The 22,603-nt window shown below is 39.3% G+C and overlaps 1 protein-coding gene across 3 annotated transcripts in view; it reads left to right on the top strand.

The window, feature by feature from the left end:
- STAU2 (staufen double-stranded RNA binding protein 2) overlaps positions 1-22,603 on the top strand; it is a 183,635-nt gene that overhangs the window by 110,571 nt on the left and 50,461 nt on the right. For 2 of the 3 annotated variants that reach the window (XM_040546028.1, XM_040546027.1), the window contains one exon: positions 11,524-11,637. The exons of the other annotated variant lie outside the window; for it this stretch is intronic. In XM_040546028.1, coding sequence (XP_040401962.1) covers positions 11,524-11,637 — 114 coding nt within the window. The remainder of the gene's footprint in view (positions 1-11,523; positions 11,638-22,603) is intronic. 3 annotated transcript variants of the gene reach the window in all.

Here is a 22,603-nt window from a genome sequence, read left to right as displayed (position 1 = left end):
AATACAGGTATTTACTGCGGGTTAACCCTGGTAGGCAGCTCCGCACCACACAGCTGCTCACTCATTCTGCTGCCGCAAGGTGGGGAAAAGAATTGGAAAGGCAAAAGTGAGAAAGTTTGTGGGTTGAGATAAGGACAGTTTAATAGATAAAGCTACACACAAGCAAAGCAAAATCAGGAATTCAATCACTACTTCCCCTTGTCAGGCAGATGTTTAAGGAAAGCAGAGCTTTCTTAGAAATCACTTGTAATGGTTATTTGGAAAGACAAATGCTATACGTCCAACCTTTTCCTGAGTTTCTACTGCTGAGCATAATTTAATATGATGAGCAATGTCCCTTTGGTCATTGGGGTCAGCTGTCCTGGCTGTGTCCCCTCTCAGCTTCTTGTGCACCCCCAGCCTCCTTATTGATAGGGAAGCCTGAGAAGCAGAAGAGTCCTTGACTTAGTGTTAACACTGCTCAGCAACAACTAAAACATTGGTGCATTTTCAGCATTGTTTTGGTCACAAATTCAAAACATGGCACCATATCAGCTACTATGAAGAAAATTAACTCTGCCCCAGCCAAAACCAGTAAAATCTCCACCCCTTATTCCATATCATTTACAGCATGCTCAGGTCCCATGGTATCCAACACATCTGCATTAAGAACTGCCCACCTTCCCATACTTTGATGTATACACAGATAACAATCCTTAGTCTATGGGCCAAACCTGTAAAATGTCTGTAAAACTTCCATTGAGTTCATTTAGTCCATGACTTGGGTTCCACCTGTTACGGTAGTCACTCAGGAAAGGAGAGGTGATGTGTTGTGTGGAATTATTAGATGCTAAAGCCAACTTAGGTCTGGTTACTACTGCACTTGCATGACATCTTGTGAGGCTCATCCTCCACTGGTTCAAATTGTTTCTGCTATAGGACTTCCTATAACATACAACTCAAATCATGGGTTACAACATTTTAAAGGTACATCCATTACAATCTCCCTCCCTGGTCCCTTTGGACCAGGCTATGGGGTTTAACATTGCAGTGAACTCCTCCCCATCCCACTGCTCCTGTGTGAGCTTATCCATGGGCCACAGTCCCTTCAGAGGTGTACCTGCTCCAGCGTGGACTTACCCATGCTTGCACCATGCTGTGACTGACTCAAGTTCACACTGGAGTTCTGACCTTACAACACAGGCACGGACAGCATCAGTGCGCCCTGGCCATCTGCCAGCCAGGCGCACGACCAAATCTGTTATCAAAATGTTCACAGATAGAGCCAAGTAAGACGATAAGCAGTAATAATATAGAATAGGGTGTGTGAGCGTTGTGGTAACTACAGCAGCATGCCAATTAATAGCTAAACAGCTCCAAAATCAGTCTAGCACACTCCATTCAAAGCTGTCATTATCTTAAAAGACTTATGCCCTGTGTTGGGCACCAAAAGGGACTGTTGTGGGTTAAGTTCAGCCCCATATAGCCACTCACTCACTCCCCTGCTACAAGATGGGGAGAGAATTAGGAGGGCAAAAGTGAGAAAATGCATGGATTGAGGTAAAGACGGCTTGATAGGTAAAGCAAAGCTGCACGTGCAAGCAAAGCAAAACAGGGGATTCATTCAGTAATTCCCATCAGCAGGCAGATGTTCAGCCATTTCCAGGAAAGCTGGGCTCATCATGTGTAATGGTTAGTTAGGAGGACAGACACCATCACTCTGAATGTCCCCCCCCCCTCTTTCTTTCCTCCAGCTTTTATTGTGGAGGATGATGCCATATGGTATGGGACATCCCTTTGGTCACTGAGGTCACCTGTCCTGGCTGTGTCCCCTCCCAGCTCCTGGTGCACCCCCAGGCTCCTGGCTGGCAGGGCAGCATGAGAAGCAGAGCAGTCCTTGACTTAGTGTAAGCACTGCTCTGCAACAGCTAAAACACAGTTTTGGTCACGGTTCTGAAGTACAGCACCGCACGGTCTGCTACGAAGAAAATTCCCTCCATCCCAGCCAAAATGAGTGCAGCTTTCTAAATTTCACTGGCTTTTTTACAGTTCTGTACAACTGGGCAGAAATCAGGAAATAGGAGAACTTTCTCATCCATGTGAACTTACAGTCTTTGTGCTCTGGAGAAAACTTACACTCTTTTATCAGGTTATTTTGCTACAAAACTTACCCATTTATTCAAGACAACCACTATTTTTGTCCTAACAGTAATAGGAATTAACAGGGAAATAAGTTTCCGCCCAGCAAGGGCAACAGGTCAGTCAGGATTTTATTGAGGATTTTAGTGGCATCTGTGATTTGCACAACACCAGGCAACCTGTTAGCTGAGAATCCTTCCTTGGCTCTCAGAAATGTGCAGGTGTCCCGCTACACTGAAATTCGCCTTGAAGTCAAATGGTTGTGTTACATAGGTAAGGGCTCCGAGGTCTCCAAACCCTAATTTGTACGTGACTAGCCAAAAGTAAAAAAACATGTTGGGAATGTGAAATAGAGGAAGAGAGAAAACAGAACAAGCTGCTAGCAAAAATTGTTCTTGAGAGCTTCATGTAAAAATCAAAGCACCTGGACTTCATTGCTTTTTTTTTTTTAAATCAACTAACTTCAGAGAGAGCGTAGACAGCACCACAGTTGATGCCAGTGACCCAGAGTAGATCTTCAAGGACTGATTTTATTAGTTTCCATTTATTTCAGAAAAGTTTCTGCTGACCGTAGACCATCTCATGTTACCCTACTTTTGACCACAAAGAAAAACAGTGGAAGTCGTTCTGCCAGAAGTATCCGTAAGCATCGTTCCCATATCATAATTCATCGTTGCCCATTTGCATAAGGCAAGAGGTGCAGGTTGTGGAAAGTGAGAATATTCAGAGGGCATACTGCAGGAGGTAACGTTTGCTGCAGGAAGAATGTTTCTGAACTTACTTAAGAGCATGCAGAATTAGAAAAAACAAATGCAAATCTAGCTGCAAGGGACAGTAAATTTTCTGACACAAGGTCTGCAAATACCTGGCTTCTGGCCAGAAATCTGTCTAAGCTAGCTGTCTTCTGCTCTGGCCATCGTTACCTCTCTCCCTCTTACAAGGAAGAAGGCCCTATATTCAACTGCTGCTGAAGGTTTGCTCTTCTTGCCTCCAGAAACGGTCCAGGTGCTGCTTTTTCTTTCAGTTTCTATAAGGAAGGAAGGTAAATGGGGAACATCTAGATAATGGCATGGCCTGTGTCCATAGGTGTGGTGTGTATAGGACCTTGGTAACATTTTAGCTTTTCTCCTCAGCATCTTGCAAATAAGAATTGAAGTCATCCCACATGTCCCTGCACATAACTTAGTCCGTGAATATATATATATATATATATGTAAATTATGTTTTCATAACTAATTCTAGATTTTGGGGTCTTTATGTGTGTGAGAAAGTTTGCAAACTATCAGGAGCTCTCAAAATACTGCAGCCAGCACTAAATGCACCAGGCCCTGCTGCCTGCCAAGATCTTTTTAAGCAAATCCTAATGTGACTTGGTAAGTTAGATGCAGACCGTGGCTTGGGACACAGCCAGAACTGTGAAAGACTGGGAGCTTCAGCCAGCAACAAGGTGAAGGTGCAGCCACGGTAGGCTCAGCTTTAACTGTAATAAGGGAACTCAGCTCTGAAGAAAAAAACTTTAAAAAGTAACGAGAAAGGGTGAAGAAGGATAAAAGAGGCAAGTTACAGTTTACTCCCCTCGCTGTGACTTACAGATGAGGCTTTCAGAGGAGGTTTTTTTGCTGTCATCTCGTTCCATCCCTTCTAGCATCCGGAGCACAGTGAAGCAGAATGATTTTCAGAAGTGGAATGATTGCTTCTTGTGCTAATTAAAGGCAGGTGATTCTTTCCGCATAAAGTCATGTATCAACATCCTGCACCCAAACCGTGTTTATACTATCGGCAGGTTTTGCAGCAGATTCAGGCAGCTGGTTTTGTACTTGCGGCTTCACAGTGACCCCGTCCCCTGTTCATTACTGTCACGTTTTGGGCTTTCACATGCAGTTTGTAAACAAAGAATAGCTAATGTGTGCTTAGCTCTTCAGGTAGGTGGCAACCTTTGTAATGAGAGTGTTGATGAAAACGGATTTCGACTGATGCTGTTGCTAGAGCGTTATTTCAGGCATGAAGGACTTTTTGTCTTCAAACTGACCAAATTCCTCGCTCGTTTTAGTCGGCTGTTCTGGATGGCACTCAGGACACATGCTCCTCCACACGTGCTCTGCACCAAGCTCGTCCTCCATTAGCTCTGTTAGCAGAACGCAGCTCTCTCATCTCCCTCGTTTGTAGGGCATGTAGTGAAAACAAGGGGTCCCAAGGAGTCCTCCATTTGAAGTTGCCGGTTTTTCATATTTCCATTGACTGTGAATTACAAAATTAATCTCAACTCCTATCCCTGAACATGCAGTAGTTATCTGAACCATTATGTATGAATGATGTGTGAATGGATCAGGGGCAGATAAGCTGTTTCTGGGGAAAAAAATAATCAGGTGTAACTTATGTTACTTTGTAGCGTTTTCATTTCCTAATAATTCATTTTTAATGAGGTATTTCATATTCTTTTTTGGAAGTAATTGTGTTCAGTGTTTTTAACTCATTGCAGTTAAACTACTCTCTTCTATGGCTGTGTTAAATATTTTAGTTGTAGACTACAGGAGGTGAACAGAGGAGCAAGCTGCTCTTCAACATAGTAGTGTTTTTTGTAGAAAGCCATGTCCTACCTCGTGATTTCAGTTTCCCTATCAGACAAACAGCTCTCTGCTCTTTTGAATACTAGCCATTGAAAATAGGAATGCTCGTTTCATGTGTGCTCCGCAGGAACACTGGCCTTACAAATACAAATGCGTACCTGGGTTAAGGTTTAACTGGCAAAAGGTAAACAGTAAGTACCTTACTGTACTGGTTATCCCACACGCTGCTGCAACAGCCGTGCTGTTGGCCAATTTTCTTTTAATTAGAACCAAACATCACATACAGAGGTAGGACAGAGCTGGGTCCCCCTTGCCGGACTGAGCATAATAGATGGCCAAGCTTTCCAGATCCCCTGCGCCACTGAAAACAGGAGCTTTGAATATATATAAATAGCATAAAATAAATTATGTACAAGCTTTTTTGGCTCAGATAAACTGATTTTGCATTTAACAGTTATTTTATATATTCTCTTTGGGAACTGTATCAAGTTTTTCAGTCTTATTTGTACTTCATGTGCTTTTATAGATGGCAAGTGTCTGCCTTACTACAGTCAGGAATGTAAAATACGACTGCAGTGAACTGTGACAGTCTTTTGTCTGCTTACTGTTATCTATTTATGGTACAGTAATGGTTTATTTCTTAGTCTAAAACCTCGGATTGTATTTTAGTGAAGATTTAAGACTATGGTACAGCTGGTATTCGAGCTCTGTAGGAGAAGAGCATGCTCGAATCTCTCAAGATTTACTGCTGGACTGTCAGTCTTCAAGCTACTGCGTGTCTTCCCCCTTCCTTGCAGTAGCCACAATGGAGACCTGGCCCACTGCTGTGAAGCAGACACAGCGATTGATGAACCTGAGGCGCGCTAATCAAACATATGTTTTCTTGACACAATGATTGTGTTATATATCACATATGAATGTACAGGCCTTTATCTTTCCTTAATGATCTAGCAAGGGGTCTTTCTTAAACGTGGGTGTTTTTCATGCGCTCCTTAGATTTGTTCCACAGGGGGTGACCATTAAAAACATCTGACGGGCATGCAGTTAGCCAGCTCCCCGCTGAGATTAGTAAAATACTATATTTAGTAGTCGCACTACATCAAGGAACTCCAGCATTGCAGGAAACAGTTTGATTCAATGCTTTTTTCTGATTTTTTTTTTATTATTTTATTTTACGTCTGATTTTTTCATCTGGGACAATTTTTTTTTTCATCTCTGTCTTTTTGTTTTGTTTTGTTTTTCCTTTCATATATATATATATATATCTATGCTTCAACATTTCCTGAAAGACTTTGTTCGTGCAGTGGGGTTTTCCCCTAATTTTATTTTGTTGTTACTGTATTCCTCTTCTGTTGTGCTCTCACAAATAAAATATATGGGATTGTAAAGCAGATAGTAAGAAAGCAAAATGATATTCTGAGTCTCTGTCGTGGTACTCTGTGTCTGAAGAGACTAACCTATTATTTTGTGAAGAGACTAACCTGTTGTTTGTTAGGAAAGCTCTGAGGGTAATATAAGGATTCACACATTTAAGTACTAGAATACTGTATTCTGTAAGCTTCTTAACTGACTTTGAAAGAATGGTTTGAAAATAACAAGTATATTTAAATTATGTTATCACCAAGAGTATTTCTTCACTGATAAATATGCATGAAATAGTTTGACCACAAACAGGTTTGTTTAATTTTTTTTATGAGGTCACACGACTACCAGTAGATGAGTAACAGAGAGAGTAAGCTAAAAGATCAATATGGCAAAGATAAGTGTTCCACCAGGAAGCTAAAGGAACAAAAATTTTCCATGAGGCTGTTGTCCAAGTCAGGATTACTATTTTAGCATCTGATTTTATAGTTCATTCTAGTTTGTTCATAGCTGTAAATCCAGAGCAACCTGTGTAAAATCTTTGAAATTTTTCTGTAAAGTCAGGAGTAAATTTAGTGCTTTCACTTTAAGGGGCAGATTTAAAGGAATACCATCCTTTGTTCTAACAAAATGGTCCCAGCTTGTCAATCCAGAAGATTTGTGCGTTGCTGAACATAATGGCATTTTATTACCTAGTTTATTTCTGTCTAGCATTCTAAGACTCCTGCTGATGCTTTGACTCGGAGTAGTTTTTGGTTTGGAAACATGAACTCCAGTGTCACAGATGACTTCTTTCTTTTGGTAATTCATATTATTTTTTTTAAGTTAATAAATGTTCAAGAAAGAAAGTGTTTGGCTAGACAGAAGTTGTGTTTCAAACTGTGAACATCTAAGCAGCAGTGTGTGAAAATAGTAGCCTTTATTTTGTCTCCCTTCAGTCTCCTGTTAATGCACAGTTAGCTCGTTTCTAACAGTAGTGTAGTATATTGCAGTTGAGCTTAACTATCATGTAGTACTGTAGCCAGTCTCTCACCTTTCTTGGTTGTGAGTCAGAAAAAAAAAAGTCCTTGTTCATGCAAAAGGTTAGATGCTCAAATTCAGAAATGCCCACTTAGACCAGGACAGCAAATGTATTTACAGAATAATTTATGCAGATTAACTCTGGGCGTTATCTGAAATTGCATATTGATCCAGTGTTTCAAACTAGTTTGTTGCTAGACAAATCCTGCAATATTTTTGCAGTTTCTATCGGAACACTTACACATACTGAATGATATCATAGTAAAGCTAGATTTGAGAGACATGGATATATATATAAGTACAAAAGGAAAGTTTCCTACTTTGGGAGCAGTGTTATGATAGAAGTAGCCTTAACTGTAATTTGTATAGCAGTTTTATACAGTACAATTTAGTTTTCTTTTATAAAATAATTTATACGGTTGAGAATTTTGGCTATGCCATTCCACATTCAGATGTGACATTGTAAACATTCATTTTATATCTTTCTTTATGCAAAGCTATAAACATATTTTAAAATATTTCCATCTCTACAGTAATTTAAAATATTAAAAACAAGGGCCAAATTTCAACATAGTTGTAAAATGTCTTCAGATCTTCACATACATTTCTATATGCATACACCAGTTAGTAGTACCCCTGCATACGTACTCATGCCATACAGCTCGTTCCTGACTGAAGTAATCTCTTTAAAGGATATACAGTTGCATCTCCTGAGAATATCGAACATAAAAACATACATGTATGAGTAAGTCCACGGCATGTGCTTGTGGAAAAAAAGTCATCTAAGATTTATTTCATTGTTTCGATGCCTGGGATGCACTTTGCGTTTTATACGCAGCGGTTTTGTGCCCTGTCTCCACGGAACAATGGAGTGCTGTGTTAGGGATTCCTGAGCGGGTTATACATGATTTATCTCAGATACTAGCGGTGTGCAGTTACCCAAGAGAAAAGCGAGCAGTGCCGTATGCTTTTCCCAGTAAATGGGCAGGCTCATTTAGAGTTATTGCCAGGATCTTGTTGTGGCGCTGCTTGGTGCTGTGTAGACATACCTCTGAACAGAACTGCATGTAAATCCCTCATAACAGGCTGAGGCTGGATTCTTGAATTTTACTCAGAAACTTGCACAACCCTTACTGCAGACATCAGTATGTTGGCCATTATTTTCTAACGAAATTGTAATGCTGTTCTATTAAAAAAAAAAATCTCTGCTTATATGTTATCCCAATAAAACATTATGAACTTTAATGAGTGAAATTTCATTGCTGTTTAATCCTTAAAATGCACTGAGCTAATTTATGGAAGTCCCTTAAAAACAAAAAATTGAAGCCTGAAAATTAGGGCGTAGATGGTAATTATTCTTGTAACTCTTTTATTTTTACCTACATAACATAGGGAAAGGGCAAATGAGCGGTCACGGTTAGGCCCGAGCCCTTCGTCCTGGGCTGTAGGCCCCGCGCTGCCAACGCCGGGTGAGCTTGGAGGAGCCTGTCCACCACTGTCCTCACCTGCCTGGCAGAGGGGCTGTGAGGGAGAGCTGGAGCTGAGCACTCACAACTCTTAAACTGCAGGCACTTGGCACTTAGTAACTTAAATAAGAGAAGTACTACTGTGGTTGTTAATCTTAGTAACGGCCGTGTAAGCACGCTTGGAGCACTTGGCCAGCCTTCAGTTGCCGCTCCTTGATTGTGGATACTGAAGGAAGTATTTGCTATGCCTTCGTGTTTCCCTGCCTCAGATGATAATGATATTCTTAAAGCAGTTTTATAGACATTCAGGTTCCTCCCATGCTTAGTTGTAATAGCACGGACATGGAAGCTGAAACATTTACAACATAGTGCTGGCTGAAAACGTAGAAGCATCTGCTACCATTCAGACTATTTGATAACTATTCCACTACTACCATCTATTTCAGAATGCCTATTCTGGTCAAAAAAATAAATACCCACACACGTTGACAAAAAAACCTTCAAACTTTAAATCGTAGATCACATTTGAAGAAAAAAAAAAAAAAGAGAAATAAAACAAGGTTTAAAAATGTAGTGGCTGGACTGATAAATAACAAGACGGGAAACTTCCCCAAACTGGGAAATTATTCATAAACGTGCCAAAATGTAGAGGAAATCTGAGTGTTTTGTTGACTATATAAACCTATATACTAGAGAGATTTCATGAAAGGACAAAATTTTATTTTGTTCCCCATTCAAAGTCCAGTCTTTTGTATGTATATCACTATTTTATGTAATTAACATAGGAAATGTTTATTTTGTTTAAACGGAAGAGCTTCAGCAGAACAAGAGATAATTAGAGGACTATTGCCTAAGAAATTATGAAGTAATGGCCTAGATCTATTAAGATGAGGCCAAAAATACATCAGGAAATTATTTCAGGAAAGTTAAGCCTAGAAAGATACCAAAATTTTGGATTTATTGCAGTTTCAACATGGGACTCAAAAGAGGTTGTGGATCGAATATGCTTTTGCAGATGATAATGTTATGCAGTAGTTACACTATTTCCTCTGAATATCTCTTGTTCTTTCAGCTGGTTAACCGTGCTTTGTTCCAGTGAACATTAGTGAACTGTAACTTTATTCATATTATTCTTATTAAAAGTAAGCCTCCCACATGCTGTGCAGTTCAGAAAGTTCCATTTTCCCATTTCTCCATATGCACTCTACAGCATGCACTTTTCTAGGTCACCAGATTTTGCCCCTTTTGCTAACATCACATTTGCAGGACAGAACCATCCCTGTGAGTTTTTCTGCCCCATTTCTCCACATTGCATTCCCACAACACATACTCGGCAGAATATCTAGCTTGCAACTAGATACTGTACTTGTGGAGTCTTGATAAGTTCTTGTCATAACAGTAGTCCTTGACATTTAAAGAACTTCAGTTTATATTTGCAAGCCAAATTTCATACCTTCATACCTCTTTCGATTAATCAAAGTTAAACCATTGTATATGTGAAGGGGCCTCTTGTGGTTTCTAAGTAAGTAGTATGGCTTTTCTGGCAGAGAGCCACAGGCAATTTAGTAGGCACATATTGTGGGGGTTGAGAGAGGAGGAGGGATAGGGATAATCCAGAAAGTTTTAACAAGGACTGAGTGAAATCAATATTTCTATATGCACTACATGCATTTTGCATTCTGTGTCTTAACTTTTGGCCACAGCTAAACTGTTTTTTATGTGTTGTCAGTAAATTAATTCTGCAATATAGCAATGACTTGGTTTTCCTCTCACTCAACCAGCCTTGCAGTGGTTTTGCTTCACCTGAAGTATCCCCAATTTGCACCTGTGACAGAGAAGATTTAGACACAGTCTATATAGTACACACTGTATACAATTAAGTGTCATATATGTTGCTAAATCAGTTCCACAGGAACAACTCTAATATGGTTCCTAGTTGTCTTCAGAAATAATAATACTTAATTTTATAGCCTAAGTATAAAGATGAGGCTTTATCATATAACCTTTGCCTGAGATCTATACAGCTGTAAATAGATACTAACATAAAAGGTCTGTTTCCAGCAGAGTTGATCTCTCTTTCCATTTCTGACAGGGGTCACATAGCCAATGTAAATTACCACCATAAACCAAATTCCACCTCTCCTGTAGAACAAAGTGCTTGATCTGCCTGTCTAGAAGCCAGGAGCTACGTAGCAGATTGTAATATTTCAACAATTCAGCATGAGTGGCAACCTGTTCTTAATAATGAAACACTGGCAACATTTAACTTAATTTTTGTCTCAACATAGTAAAATCCATGCTTTCTCTAGGGGATTTAAGAACTATCTGAAGGGGGCAGAAGCAATGTCTTCCTCTGTATTTCATGCAAGAGTCAGGTTTAACATGCACATCTTGACATTAGTAAAGAATGAGTTACTCTTAGAAAAAGATAGCGTAGATAATTCAGGAAGAAAGTGAATTCTTCACACACTATCTGTCATTTTGATTTAATTAGAAAATCAAATTAAAATATACAATCTTGTTTAGCCATGTCGAGAAGGTTAGTGAATTTTAGTAGAAACGGCATTTCAACTGAAAACTTAAAACCGTTGTTGCCAGGTTTTTGGAGGTATAATGACTTACATGGATGTTTTATATCTAAGCTACAAAATACTGTTAAAACTTTTTGACATCTAGGTTAGAAACTTTAACTTGAAACTAGGTTCTTGTAATTGTGTAGATATAACATCTCGCATTCAGTCTAAAGGGTCCTAGGAACTGGAGAACATAGCACAAAAATTATGCAACAGACAACTCACAGAAAATTTGGCCCCAGTATAGTATGTGGCTATCTAGAATATTTTACACACTCCTTGTTTTATATTAAAGATGAATTCAATATAAATGTTTGGAATTCTTCTTACAAATTTGTTGAAAAGGGACAGTATTTTAGCATGACTCCCTTGTACAAACCTGGTGTTTAGCAGATTACGTATGTTATTCTGTTATAGGTACACTACAGTGATAGACAAAATGGCAAAGAGTGTATGACCTGTTTGACACTGTCTCCTGTGCAGATGACTTTCCAAGGTATCGGAAGCTCCATTGAAGCCAGCCATGACCAGGTATAATACCTTCACCCACACTGCTGTGATTTTATTAATATCTAGTAAGGCCAGAATGTCAGCATTACTAAATTTTAAATTTAGACACATCTTGTGTTTTTCATATGGCATGTTCTTGTCGATGGGATTTGCCTATCTCTCCATAGTGAAATCCTGAATCTCTAAAGAGTGACCCAAAAAGGAGACAAAACTATGTTGCCTTTTACAGATTTTTAAGACATATTAGGAAAGCCTGAAGATCTTGCTTTGGTTTTAAAGTCAGATGTAGGGTTTCTGCAAAAGTTTTGTTTAATTTTATATATGTATCGGGTCTTGTCTATCCTATTTTTGCTGGAAGATTATGGGTAGCTGGAAGAACAGAGAGGTGAAGCCACCATCTCTAGCCATCGCCTGTCACAAGAAACTGGCATTTCAGAGGGAAAAGGGATTTTCAGTCAGGCTGTCTAAAACTCACATTTTGTTTGGCTATTCTTAAAATGCTTAAATCAAGCTTCTGGCGAATAGCCAGGAGAAAAAAAAAAGAAAATCACTCATCACCCTGCTGCTTCAGATGGGAACTGAGGGGGACTTCCATTCTAGCCTTTTGTCCTCCAACACTCTTATGTATAACAACAAGGCAAGACACTGATACTCCACAAGTTTTCAAAGCAAAAAGGAAATAAGTAGTCAAGTAGTAGAAAACTTTAAACCAAGCCTCGCACCTCTCAGATCTTCAGTAGATTGGAAAAAATAGCATTTTTATTTACTTTTGCGGGCTATCTTTACATTGTACTACGCTCACATTTGCTATACATTTAATCAGACTCTGTCTTTAGTCTGATTAAATCTTACTCTATGTAAGATTCTCTAAGGAAAAAGGAAAAGTCACCTTAAGAGTTATCAGAATTAGTTATCTTTGGGAAAAAAGTTCAGACACCCACCCATATTTTAGGTTGATTTTTTGTTTTGTTTTGTTTTCTTTTCTTTTTTTTTTCCTCTTCTTATATTAGAAGATTCTAAGTTAGTTGTTAACATAAACTAAGCCCATTAGTTATTTACATGGTAACATGAGGATACTTCCTGTCCTTAATGTTTGGTGTTTTACAGTAATGGAGAGCTGGGGTAAGTCAGACAACTTCAACAGACGTATTCCACTCAATCCTCATTTCATCCAGCAACTTGTTTACACTGTCCTAAAGCTGCTCAGTTTTTCTTTCAGTAAAGATCACCTTTTAAAATTTACTTATATCTCAAATACAATATTTAGACATTTCCACGAATATAAGGTGGTCCCTGTCAATTTGGTAACAACTACATTCTGGGCTACCAGCCAGCTTGGCCTTTGTCTTGGCATTTATTTAGGCTAGAGCATGATATGTAAACAGAAAAAGACTTTGTAAGCAAAAAGCACATTTAAGCCATCTAAATAATTATATATTTAAGAAGTCTAAAAGAAAAAGTGTTACTGAGCCTGCGAAGTCAAGCACCTAGAAATTAGGAAATTCCAGATTTTTTGCAGCATTAGTTTGATCCCAGGTGTACCCATTCAGTGCTCCAAACAGGACATTCATCTGGGAGGAAATAAATCTCATAAAAACATGTAGCTAAAGATTATAGCATGGCTTGTACACAAATGAGTAGCATTAAGTCTGTTTGGGCCATTCTGAAGCTAGAATTTCCTAATCTTTCTTCAGCCTGCTGTTTAAATAATGTTCCTTCATCCTTTCTTTTAGTTATGTAATTTTCCACACAGTTCTTAAAAAGGAGAGAAAAATGTTTTATCATTGCGTGATGGGGTGGTTGTTGCATTACTGAACCCACAGTACTTGTGCAAAGATTTAATCTGAGCTGGGAACAGAAGAAAATAATCATCTAAAAGTCAACTGGCAACCCTTTGGTCACAAAACAGATCCACATAGAGGTCAGCAGACACAAAGTTCTGCTTGTCCCCTTTCTAAACATGAAAGGCATTCCACTTTTAGGGGAAGAAGGATGCTACTGACTGTTTATGTTTGATAAGAGGAATGGCAGGACTACGTTGAAGCATTACTTGTCATCAGCTAAATAAATATAGAAAAATGAATTATTAGCAAACAAAGTACATCAAGTGTTTTTCAGGCACTGGAATTAATTAATGATGAAATTAGACCTCTTAAAGGACTGATGAAAAAAAAATCCCTTTCCTTTATTCTTTCTGTGTGATTTGGTATGATTTTGCTTTTTTTTTCTTTTTTTTTTTTTTCTACAACTTCCCTTGAGGCAGGTTTATATGATACTCTTATTCTTACAAAAATAGAAAGCAGAACTGCTGTACCTTTGCTAAGCTGAATTGTCCTCATTTTAAAGTTTCAAATGGAATAAATGCAGGGTAGCCATATAGTGCTGTAAAACTGGAAACTCTTCTTTAAGTCACCTGTTAATTCCACATCATCTCTTTTGTACTGTATAGTAAATATGACAGGCTAGTCACCTGGACACCTCTAATTTCAGTGGAGGTGTGCTGATTTGTGTCAGCTATGAGGCCTGACATAGTCTGACTTCAGGATTTGTCTACCTCTGTGCTTATGAAGATAATTTTTCTTGTGTTCATTCTAAAATATAAATTCTATAAATTCTAGTGGTGATTTTTGGGGGGTTGTTTGTTTTTAAGGGCTAGACTGGCTGGCTAAGACTCTGGAATAGTGTCTCTGTGGGAAAGTGGTAGAAGCTGTTGTGTGAGTGCATTTAATAAAACAGCTATACACCAGAATTATCACCGTGTTGTGGCAGAAGGACTACAACTGACCAAATACCTTGATTTAAATAATAAAAATCAGGCTTCTGTTGGCACTATAGTCTACCTTTTAGATTGGACTTACCTTTTGTAGTATAGGAATCTCTATCACTATTCACATCTAGTGGGAGATTTGTTACCCAATAGATACCAGTGTGGTTGCAGTCCTATATCAGTATATTATCTTGCTTTTTCAAATATAATAAGTCTCAACAGAGAATTTTTCCAAGTCATTTTGTCTTTTCCTGTATACTGTGGGAAATTCATCTTTTGATTCTTTAGATTGGCTTCAATTCTGATTTTAATAGGTGTAATTTTTTTTCAAATGCTTCATCCATTTGAGCAATTGCAGATTAAAATAAACATTTCATATTGGTACACTAATTAGTGTCTATTCCAAATGTCTGAACGACGAGGTATGACTCATTTGGTTATGAAGCAGTATTTTCTAAGCTATTCCTTTGACTTTCATCTTTCCTTTGTCAAACAGTAAAAAGAGAGAAACATGTCTATAGTATTTATTACTGCAGCCTAGCCTGCCACATGTTTTGTTGGGTTTTGCATTCAGGTTTGCCAACTTCCTCAGTAGAAATTTAATGATTTTTAGATTTTATTTTCTTCATGAATTATTTCTTCTTCTATTTGATTTCCCAGTACCTGACAGCATCCTTCTGAACTTCTCTTTCCTTAATGGCCACTGTTCTTTATTTTTTTCACTAGAACTCAAGCTAATTTTAGTTTTTAGTTAAAAAGCTGGTTTTAGTTAAAATGGTCACCACTTGTAGTCAATACCATGAAGTTGCTAGAGATGTTATTTACTCAGTATGAATTACAGGACTCATTATAATAGTATCTAGATTAAATTTGATATTCTGTGAAATACAAGAAGTTAAATTTAACATAGTTTAAGTCAAAAATGTTTCTACTTCATCTTGAAAAAAATGGTGTCAAACACGGCTTTCACGTCATCATATATATTTTGGAAACTTGCAATGTTACCATCTTTTGTGACTGTATAATGGTCGGTGGTTTTTTATGAATGTTCCAGCTCTAAGTGACTGTAGAACTTCAGGGGTGTAAATACCCTGTGGTTCTCATAGCAGTGAAGAAAATTTTGTGTGCATTCTTAAGGCTTGTAGAGGAGACAAATTGAAAGCATGAAAATTCATTTAAAAATAAAATTATTTTAAGGTCAGTCCTGGTGATAGGGAAAAACAGATTAAGCCCATCCTGAGATTTTGAATGCTTGACATAGAATACTCTGCCTTTACAACTCAAATTTTAACCCCCAATAACTTGATGTTCATTGAGGGGTTACCAGTTCACTATGTAGATTTCAAAAGAAAGCTCAAACACCAGAGTATTTTATTAAAGTCTTATTATTTTAATATTGTTTGATAATTTTGGAAGGTTTAAAGTCTGCATCGAAAGAAGTGTGTCCGGAAGGTAGAGGGAGGTGGTTCTCCCCCTCTACTCTGCTCTCATGAGACCCCTCCTGGAGCCCTGCGTTCAGCTCTGAGACCCCCAGCACAAGAAGGACATGGAAGTATTGGGAGGGCTGAGAAGATGACCAAGGTGCTGGAGCACCTCTACTGTGAAGACAGGCTGAGGGAGTTGGGGTTGTTCAGCCTGGAGAAGAGAAGGCTCTGGGGAGACCTTACAGCGGCCTTCCAGTGCCTAAAGGGGGCCTGCAGGAAAGCTGGGGAGGGACTCTGTGTCAGGGGGTGTAGTGATAGAACAAAGGGGGAATGGCTAAAAGAGGAGAGATTTAGATTAGGAACAGGTTAACTAGAACAGGTTACCCAGAGAAGCTGTGGATGCCCCATCCCTGGAAGTGTTCAAGGCCAGGCTGGATGGGGCTTTGAGCAACCTGGTCCACTGGGAGGTGTCCCTGCCCATGGCAGGGGGTTGGAACTAGGGGATCTTTCAGATCCCTTCCAAACCATTCTATGATTCTATGTTTTCTGGAGTTGCCAATAATGCCTATTTGTCACTGACTTCACCCAGGACTCATTTCACCCAGTAGTCTCCATAGCTATTGTTGTTAAAGGAACCAAAATGAATCTTTTATGCTCATATCTGGAGTCTTTGCTTTCTTATCCTATCCATTATATGTGTGGTATGTTAGATCATGTTTTCAGAACTCTCCTACACATTGCAATGTATAAAATAGAACAGTTTTATTTTCTAGGACAGATAACAATTTTGTAACGTTATATATAGTCTACCACTATTATCACTTTTATTTTCAAGTATAAAAATAGCTGGAAAAAAAATAAGCGGGGGCAGAAATTGTAGGAGTAGAAGACCTACTGAAGAGAGAGAGCTCAGCAGGGAGGGGCTATACTGAAAGGAAGATGCTGCACTGAACAGTTTCAGAAACCGCTAATGAGAAGTTTGAAAGACAGTAGTTGCAAACAAACCAAAATGTGTTATGTAGCAAATCATCACTGTTGGCCTGCAAACAGGTGTTCCTGGGCAAGATTAAGGGCTTAGGGTGATGTCCAGAGGTGAGCAGCTCCTGATGAGGAGGAAGTAGTTCTCTAGGGACAAAAGACTTTGGAGATGGGTGGCAGGTTTGTGGCATCAAAACTTATGACAAGGTATAAGAACTCTAGCTTGTAAGAGCAAATACTTAATACATATAAAGGTCCACATCTCTGTATTTGTTATGTTCTGAGCGTGTAGAGCAGGCTTAGGAAGACATCATCTAGGGGATTTATGTCAGCTGGAGTCACTGACTGTGAGAAAAACAAAAGTGGTGCAGTCAGTGAGTAAACAGTGGATGAGAATTTGTCCAATGCTGTAACCAAAGAAGATGAATAAACTGAGATTTTTGTTAAAATGCCTTCCCATATCAGAAAATAAAAATAAAAATAACAGATTCTTTACTGAATACTACATTAAATCCTGCTTAAAATTGATTTAATTCTAGGGTGAAATTAGTATTTTATAGATGTTCAGATTTACTTCACAGTAAACATTTTAGTATGGGACATATATATATATATATATAAAAGAGAAAATGTTAGGATTTTCTTTAAAAAATACATGCATTTTTTCTTTTGACTGGTATTATGTGTTTCACTTGTCAACTCATTACTGCTTTATTTATTGTCAGTTCAGTTCTCATCTCTTTGAGGTGGTTTCTCCAATAAAATGAGAAAAGTTTAATTTGACTGAATAAAAACCTTCTAGCCATTTTTCCAAAGCTCGGTGGTTCTTTCACAACCCCTTCAGTACCAGGACTCCTACCTGATCTTGTAAAAACATCTCATGCAACTAAGGCTCCTTCTCCTGCTGGTGTGATCTGGCTGGCTGCTGCCTTTTCCTTGACAACTCTGTAACCTTCAGGGTGGGTCAGGCATGGCCATAGCTAAGTGCCTGGAGCTCTGAAAGAGACAGTTCACTTGTGACAGAAATATAAACTGCTTTTGATATATAGCACCGAGCTTCACTCTCCTCCTTTTGCATCGGGAAGCTTGCACCTCTTAATGTTGACTTTGCAGTCAGGATTCATCCCAGCAGGTTTTGGTTAGGCTCACTAGGTTGTTTGCTATTTCATACTTTTTCCCTTGTCTGCTGCGCTCCCCACGTCTGTATGGAAGCGTTAGTACGCTCTCTCCATAGTCTTCATTTTCTGTTTCACATTAACTCAGTCTGGACGTACGTGACAGAACATTTGCTTTTCCCTGGCAGCTGCTTAAGTTTTCCTTGATGAGCCCAAGATCAAACACTTGTATTTGTTCAGAATGTGTAATCTTTTATTTTCAAAAAGTGAGCTACTAATTAACTGCCAAATGGGAACAAAATGTAAACCAAGGCACTGCTGTCTTCCAGCCAGACCCTTTCAGTGCTCTCATTTGGGGCTTCTTAAGCAGCTTCCTAATGTGACTGCCTCTTACTGAAGATGCAGAATATGGTTTTTCACTGCTCTCTGTATGTATGTTTGTTTACACGGTAATGTCAGCAGGATATAAAATGCTACTGTTGCGGTCTGTGGGTGTCTTAGATGCTTGTCATGTAAACGATGACAACTGCCTGGATTTGAGGGGCTGTTTCTTTCTCTGCTAAAAAAAAAATAAATAAATTATCATGAAATATCTCCGTGACAACTCTAGGTGAGGTTTCACAAGAGTAGTAAGGTTCACAGGATCATAGAATGGCTGAAGTCGGCAGGGACCTCTGGAGGTCATCAGGCCTGGTCCCCCTGCTCAGGCAGGGACATGCACAGCAGGTTGTCCAGAACCCTGTCCAGGAGGCTTTTGAAGATCATCAGGGAGGGAGACTCCACATCCTCCCATTGACTTTGTCTCCAACCCCAGTTATTGGCTCTTCTGCTTCCTAAACCACGGAGCAGGGAGAAAGTAGCTCCAGTTTTTAGCCTACTGAGTGAGTTCAACTGTCCCACTGGGGGTGAGATGAGTACCAGAGCCAAACTCAGGGAGACAGCAGGACAGGCTAGAGAAGACAAGTGGGCATCCCCCATTCACAGCAGCAAGCTGTTAGACCAGTTTACTCTTGTAAAATGTCACTTGATGAGGATAAGACAAAAAATAACTCTACAAAAAAGTGATTCTATTGTAGAAACGTTTGGCTTGTTCAGCACCCTTAAACCTGTTCTCTGTGCAGTAGCGTGATCTAACATAAAGAAGAGAACAGAAATGCACACAGAAAGAGGAAGAGCAGGATCGTAGCAGCCCTGACCTAGAGAAGTTTAGCTGTTTTAGAACTGAACCCTTAGTAGTTGCTTCTATTAAAATACCTTACCAGGCTTCCAGTGCAGTGTAACATGTGGAAATGAGAAGAAAGGCGTTAGCAACAGTCAATGAGCCAACCTTCCGTGGACCACAGGCCAGCTGTTTGCTATCTTTTGTAATGTGTTTCTGGCTTGGTTTGGTTTACTGTTACTTTAGGCTTATCTGACCAATGGTGAAATGTAAAAATCTTGAATTTTCTTGCTGCTGCTATTGCTGTTAGGGAAGGCAAGGAGATTAAAAGGAAAAGGCAATTAGAGAAGCTTGGAAAAGCTAAAAGTGTCAGTTAGATTTCTGCCTCGTCACACTGCAGCAGGAGATTCAGCCCACTTGCAGCATCAAGAAATCTAACAGCTTTTTCCCTGGCAGGAACAACCAGAGGGAAGACAACAGAGGTAGGTTCTTCTCCTACTCAGCAGTTAAAAATGGATAGACAGACACCCACTAGACAAAAGTCAGTGACAGAGATGGAACCCAAAATGAAGGGAAAACAGACTCCTCTAGTAGCTTGTCTTGCAGTTGGAAGTGACAAGGATCTAGATCTTTCATCTTGACCTCTGATGTACAGCATTTTCAGACTAATAGCTATGTTCATTTCAGCTTCTTGGTCTGGTAAAGTCTTTTAAACCTTCTGAATTGAAGTGAACACTCAGTCAAAACCTGGTTGCCTGTTTTATAGGCACCTCCATTTTAGACAAAAAATGGTATTAGGAAAATATACACTTTATTGCCCACCCTGTACTTGCCAGTTACGTTCTGCACACTCATCAAAGTAATACCATGTCTGTTTGTTGATATGCATTTAATCACTTGTAATTCAATGAAGTTGCTTAACACACTAATTACATAATTGGCAATTCAACATACATTTCCTTAACAGGTCTACAAGACAAAATAATGATTTGCACATGTTGCATCTGAAGAATTGTCCTTTTGCCAAAATTGTGTTTGCCACCTAGTTTTCTCACTCCTCTAGAAATAACATGACTGGCATTATGCATTCAAGTAGTACAAATGAAGTTTCATAGTTTTTTGTTTGCATAGTCATCGTACAACCTCTGGATCTACATAGTGCAGGCTGAAACTAAATTTGACATCCTACACCCTTTCATTTCAGAGAGGCCGGGATCTCATAATAAATCTTCAGACAACAGACTTGAAGGGAAATGAAGGAGGTTGGGTTTTATAAATAATTGCAAGGGGGTAGCCAAGCAGTGGAACAACAAAACAGATAACTCCCTTCAGTCCCATAGCAAACCACATTCCCATAGCAAACTCCCATCATCTGTTGTGTCTACAAAGCTTAAGCGCTCATCTGCATGTAGTTTGGCCCTTGTTTGTAGTCCTGAAGCACTTTTCTCAATCTTTTAGACAAACTTGTGTATATTCCGGGCAGAGGTAGGATTTCCAGAAGAATAAAGGAATAGCCAAGTATTGGGAAGAGCATGAAAGTATTCATGCATGATTTGGTGCAGATTGTGGCAAGCTCCTGTCCCACTTAAAGTTCAGTTCTAAAGATACTCTCTTGGCTATGCCTCTTGTGATACAAATCGGTACATGAAAGAAAGGTCTGGATCTCTGCTGAGAATGAGGAAGTTGTGGAGTTATGTTTAGGAGCACCAAGATTAAACTCATTTCCCAGACATCCATTGTGCAACAACTTCCTGCTTGCTTCCTTGAATGTTTTTTGTGTTCTTAAGCAGAAATACCTCATCAAGAAAGAGTGGAAGATTTTCCCTAGCTTGATCACTAGTGGCTTATCTGGGAAAATGATTTCACTTACCTTTTTTCTACTGTTGCCATTGCTGCCCTGATTAGAGAAAGTGTCAGACATATCCAGGGAAAAAGGAGGTGTCTATATTCTTTCCTGGAACTACTCAAACATAGTGTCTGAGTCCCTCTCTTGTCCCCCAAACTATTTCACGTGCAGATGTTTTGTAACGCTGAATTTTTCAAATCACAGAGAGAGGACATTCACCTGTTTGAGACCAAAAGGAAGGAGCCACCAACCAATTCTCTCTTCCAAGCATCAAATGTATGATACACTCATTTAATACAGGAATTACTGCATCCCCACAAGCTCCATGCATGCTCATGTTCTTCATTCTGTAGCTTTACAGACAGTGCAGACAGCCTCTGTTCCAATGCTTCATTCCAGCAAGATCCTTCACATATGCTAGACGTAAGAGTGCTTACAAGTAATTTAGTCTCTCAAGAATCCAGTAGTTGAGATAATAAACACTAAAATGGAGGTATCAAACAAAACCAAAACAGTGAACTCCTAAGTTAAACTTTAAATTTCATATGTATTTCTTTATATTCATTCTTTCTCTTTCCCATCATTAGAGAGACTGTGAGACCTAGTTTTCCACAGATCCGTATGGCTGTACAAATAATTGATTTTACAGTCCAAAATCTCCTGTCTCATCCTTCATCCCCCTCAAAAAAACAGTTCAAATTGGTCCAAAATAAAGAAAAAAGTGGTCCTAGCCAAAAAAAATAATTCATTTTTTTACTTGGGCTTTTGTTGTGAAACTAGGAAAATGGCTAGGATTCACAAAACTGGTGGGAAAAATGATGAATTATTTTGCCCACCAGCTCAGTCGTTCAGGTACTCACACAAGGTGCAGAAGATGTAAATTTTATTCTGTCCCTGTCACCGCCTCATGCTACAGAGCAGTACAGCTGGGTAGAAACAGGAACATGAAGCGATAACCATGGAGTGGTCATTTTCTTTCATTCACCTATTAAACAGAGTGCTCAGCACATCCACATGAGCAGAAGTGTTTGGGCATCCTCATCTTGTAATACCCCACAGGAGAGTGGCTAGGGCACTGCTCTGAAAATTGAGAATGATTGGGATTTTCCTGCAAATCAAAGAACCTTAAGCCATGATTTTCCACAGTCCAGTTCCTACCTATTGGCCATCTGGTAAATCTTGCCCTTTTGCTTTAGCTGAAAATGGTCAAAGCTAAGAAAGCATAACAGATAACTTCAAAGTTTCCAAAGTTGTTGCGCTATTTACAGTTGAAATTGCAAAATACTTGTCCCAGCTTTGGGAGCAGATTTAGTCAATGCAAAGCTGCTTGTTCCAGTGTATTTATGTTTTAGGGAAGAATACGCTTACCTTGCTCTCAACCTGCCACATCCCTGCCACCGGTACATATCCAGCTGGTGGCGGCATTGTCCAAACCTCCCAGCTATGTGCTGGAAGTGGTTGGAAGTTGCCACATGGATCACTTGGCTGCCAGATCTGGCTACAAAGGCAACTCCAGGTAGTAAGACACATTCAGCTATAGTCACTGTGATCCCCAGCAGCACCCACAGAGTCTTCCTCCCTTATGTAATTCCTCTAAGCATAACCTACAGGCAAGATGAAAGCTTCCCTTCCTCATCACTGTAAAAAAGCTTCACATTTACTTCAGGATTTGTAAAACCTAGTTGCATGGTGTGGATT

This window comes from Cygnus olor, chromosome 2 (assembly GCF_009769625.2).
Source record: "Cygnus olor isolate bCygOlo1 chromosome 2, bCygOlo1.pri.v2, whole genome shotgun sequence".
Classification (NCBI taxonomy): Eukaryota; Metazoa; Chordata; class Aves; order Anseriformes; family Anatidae; genus Cygnus; species Cygnus olor.
This window is presented reverse-complemented; position numbering and strand designations above follow the sequence as displayed.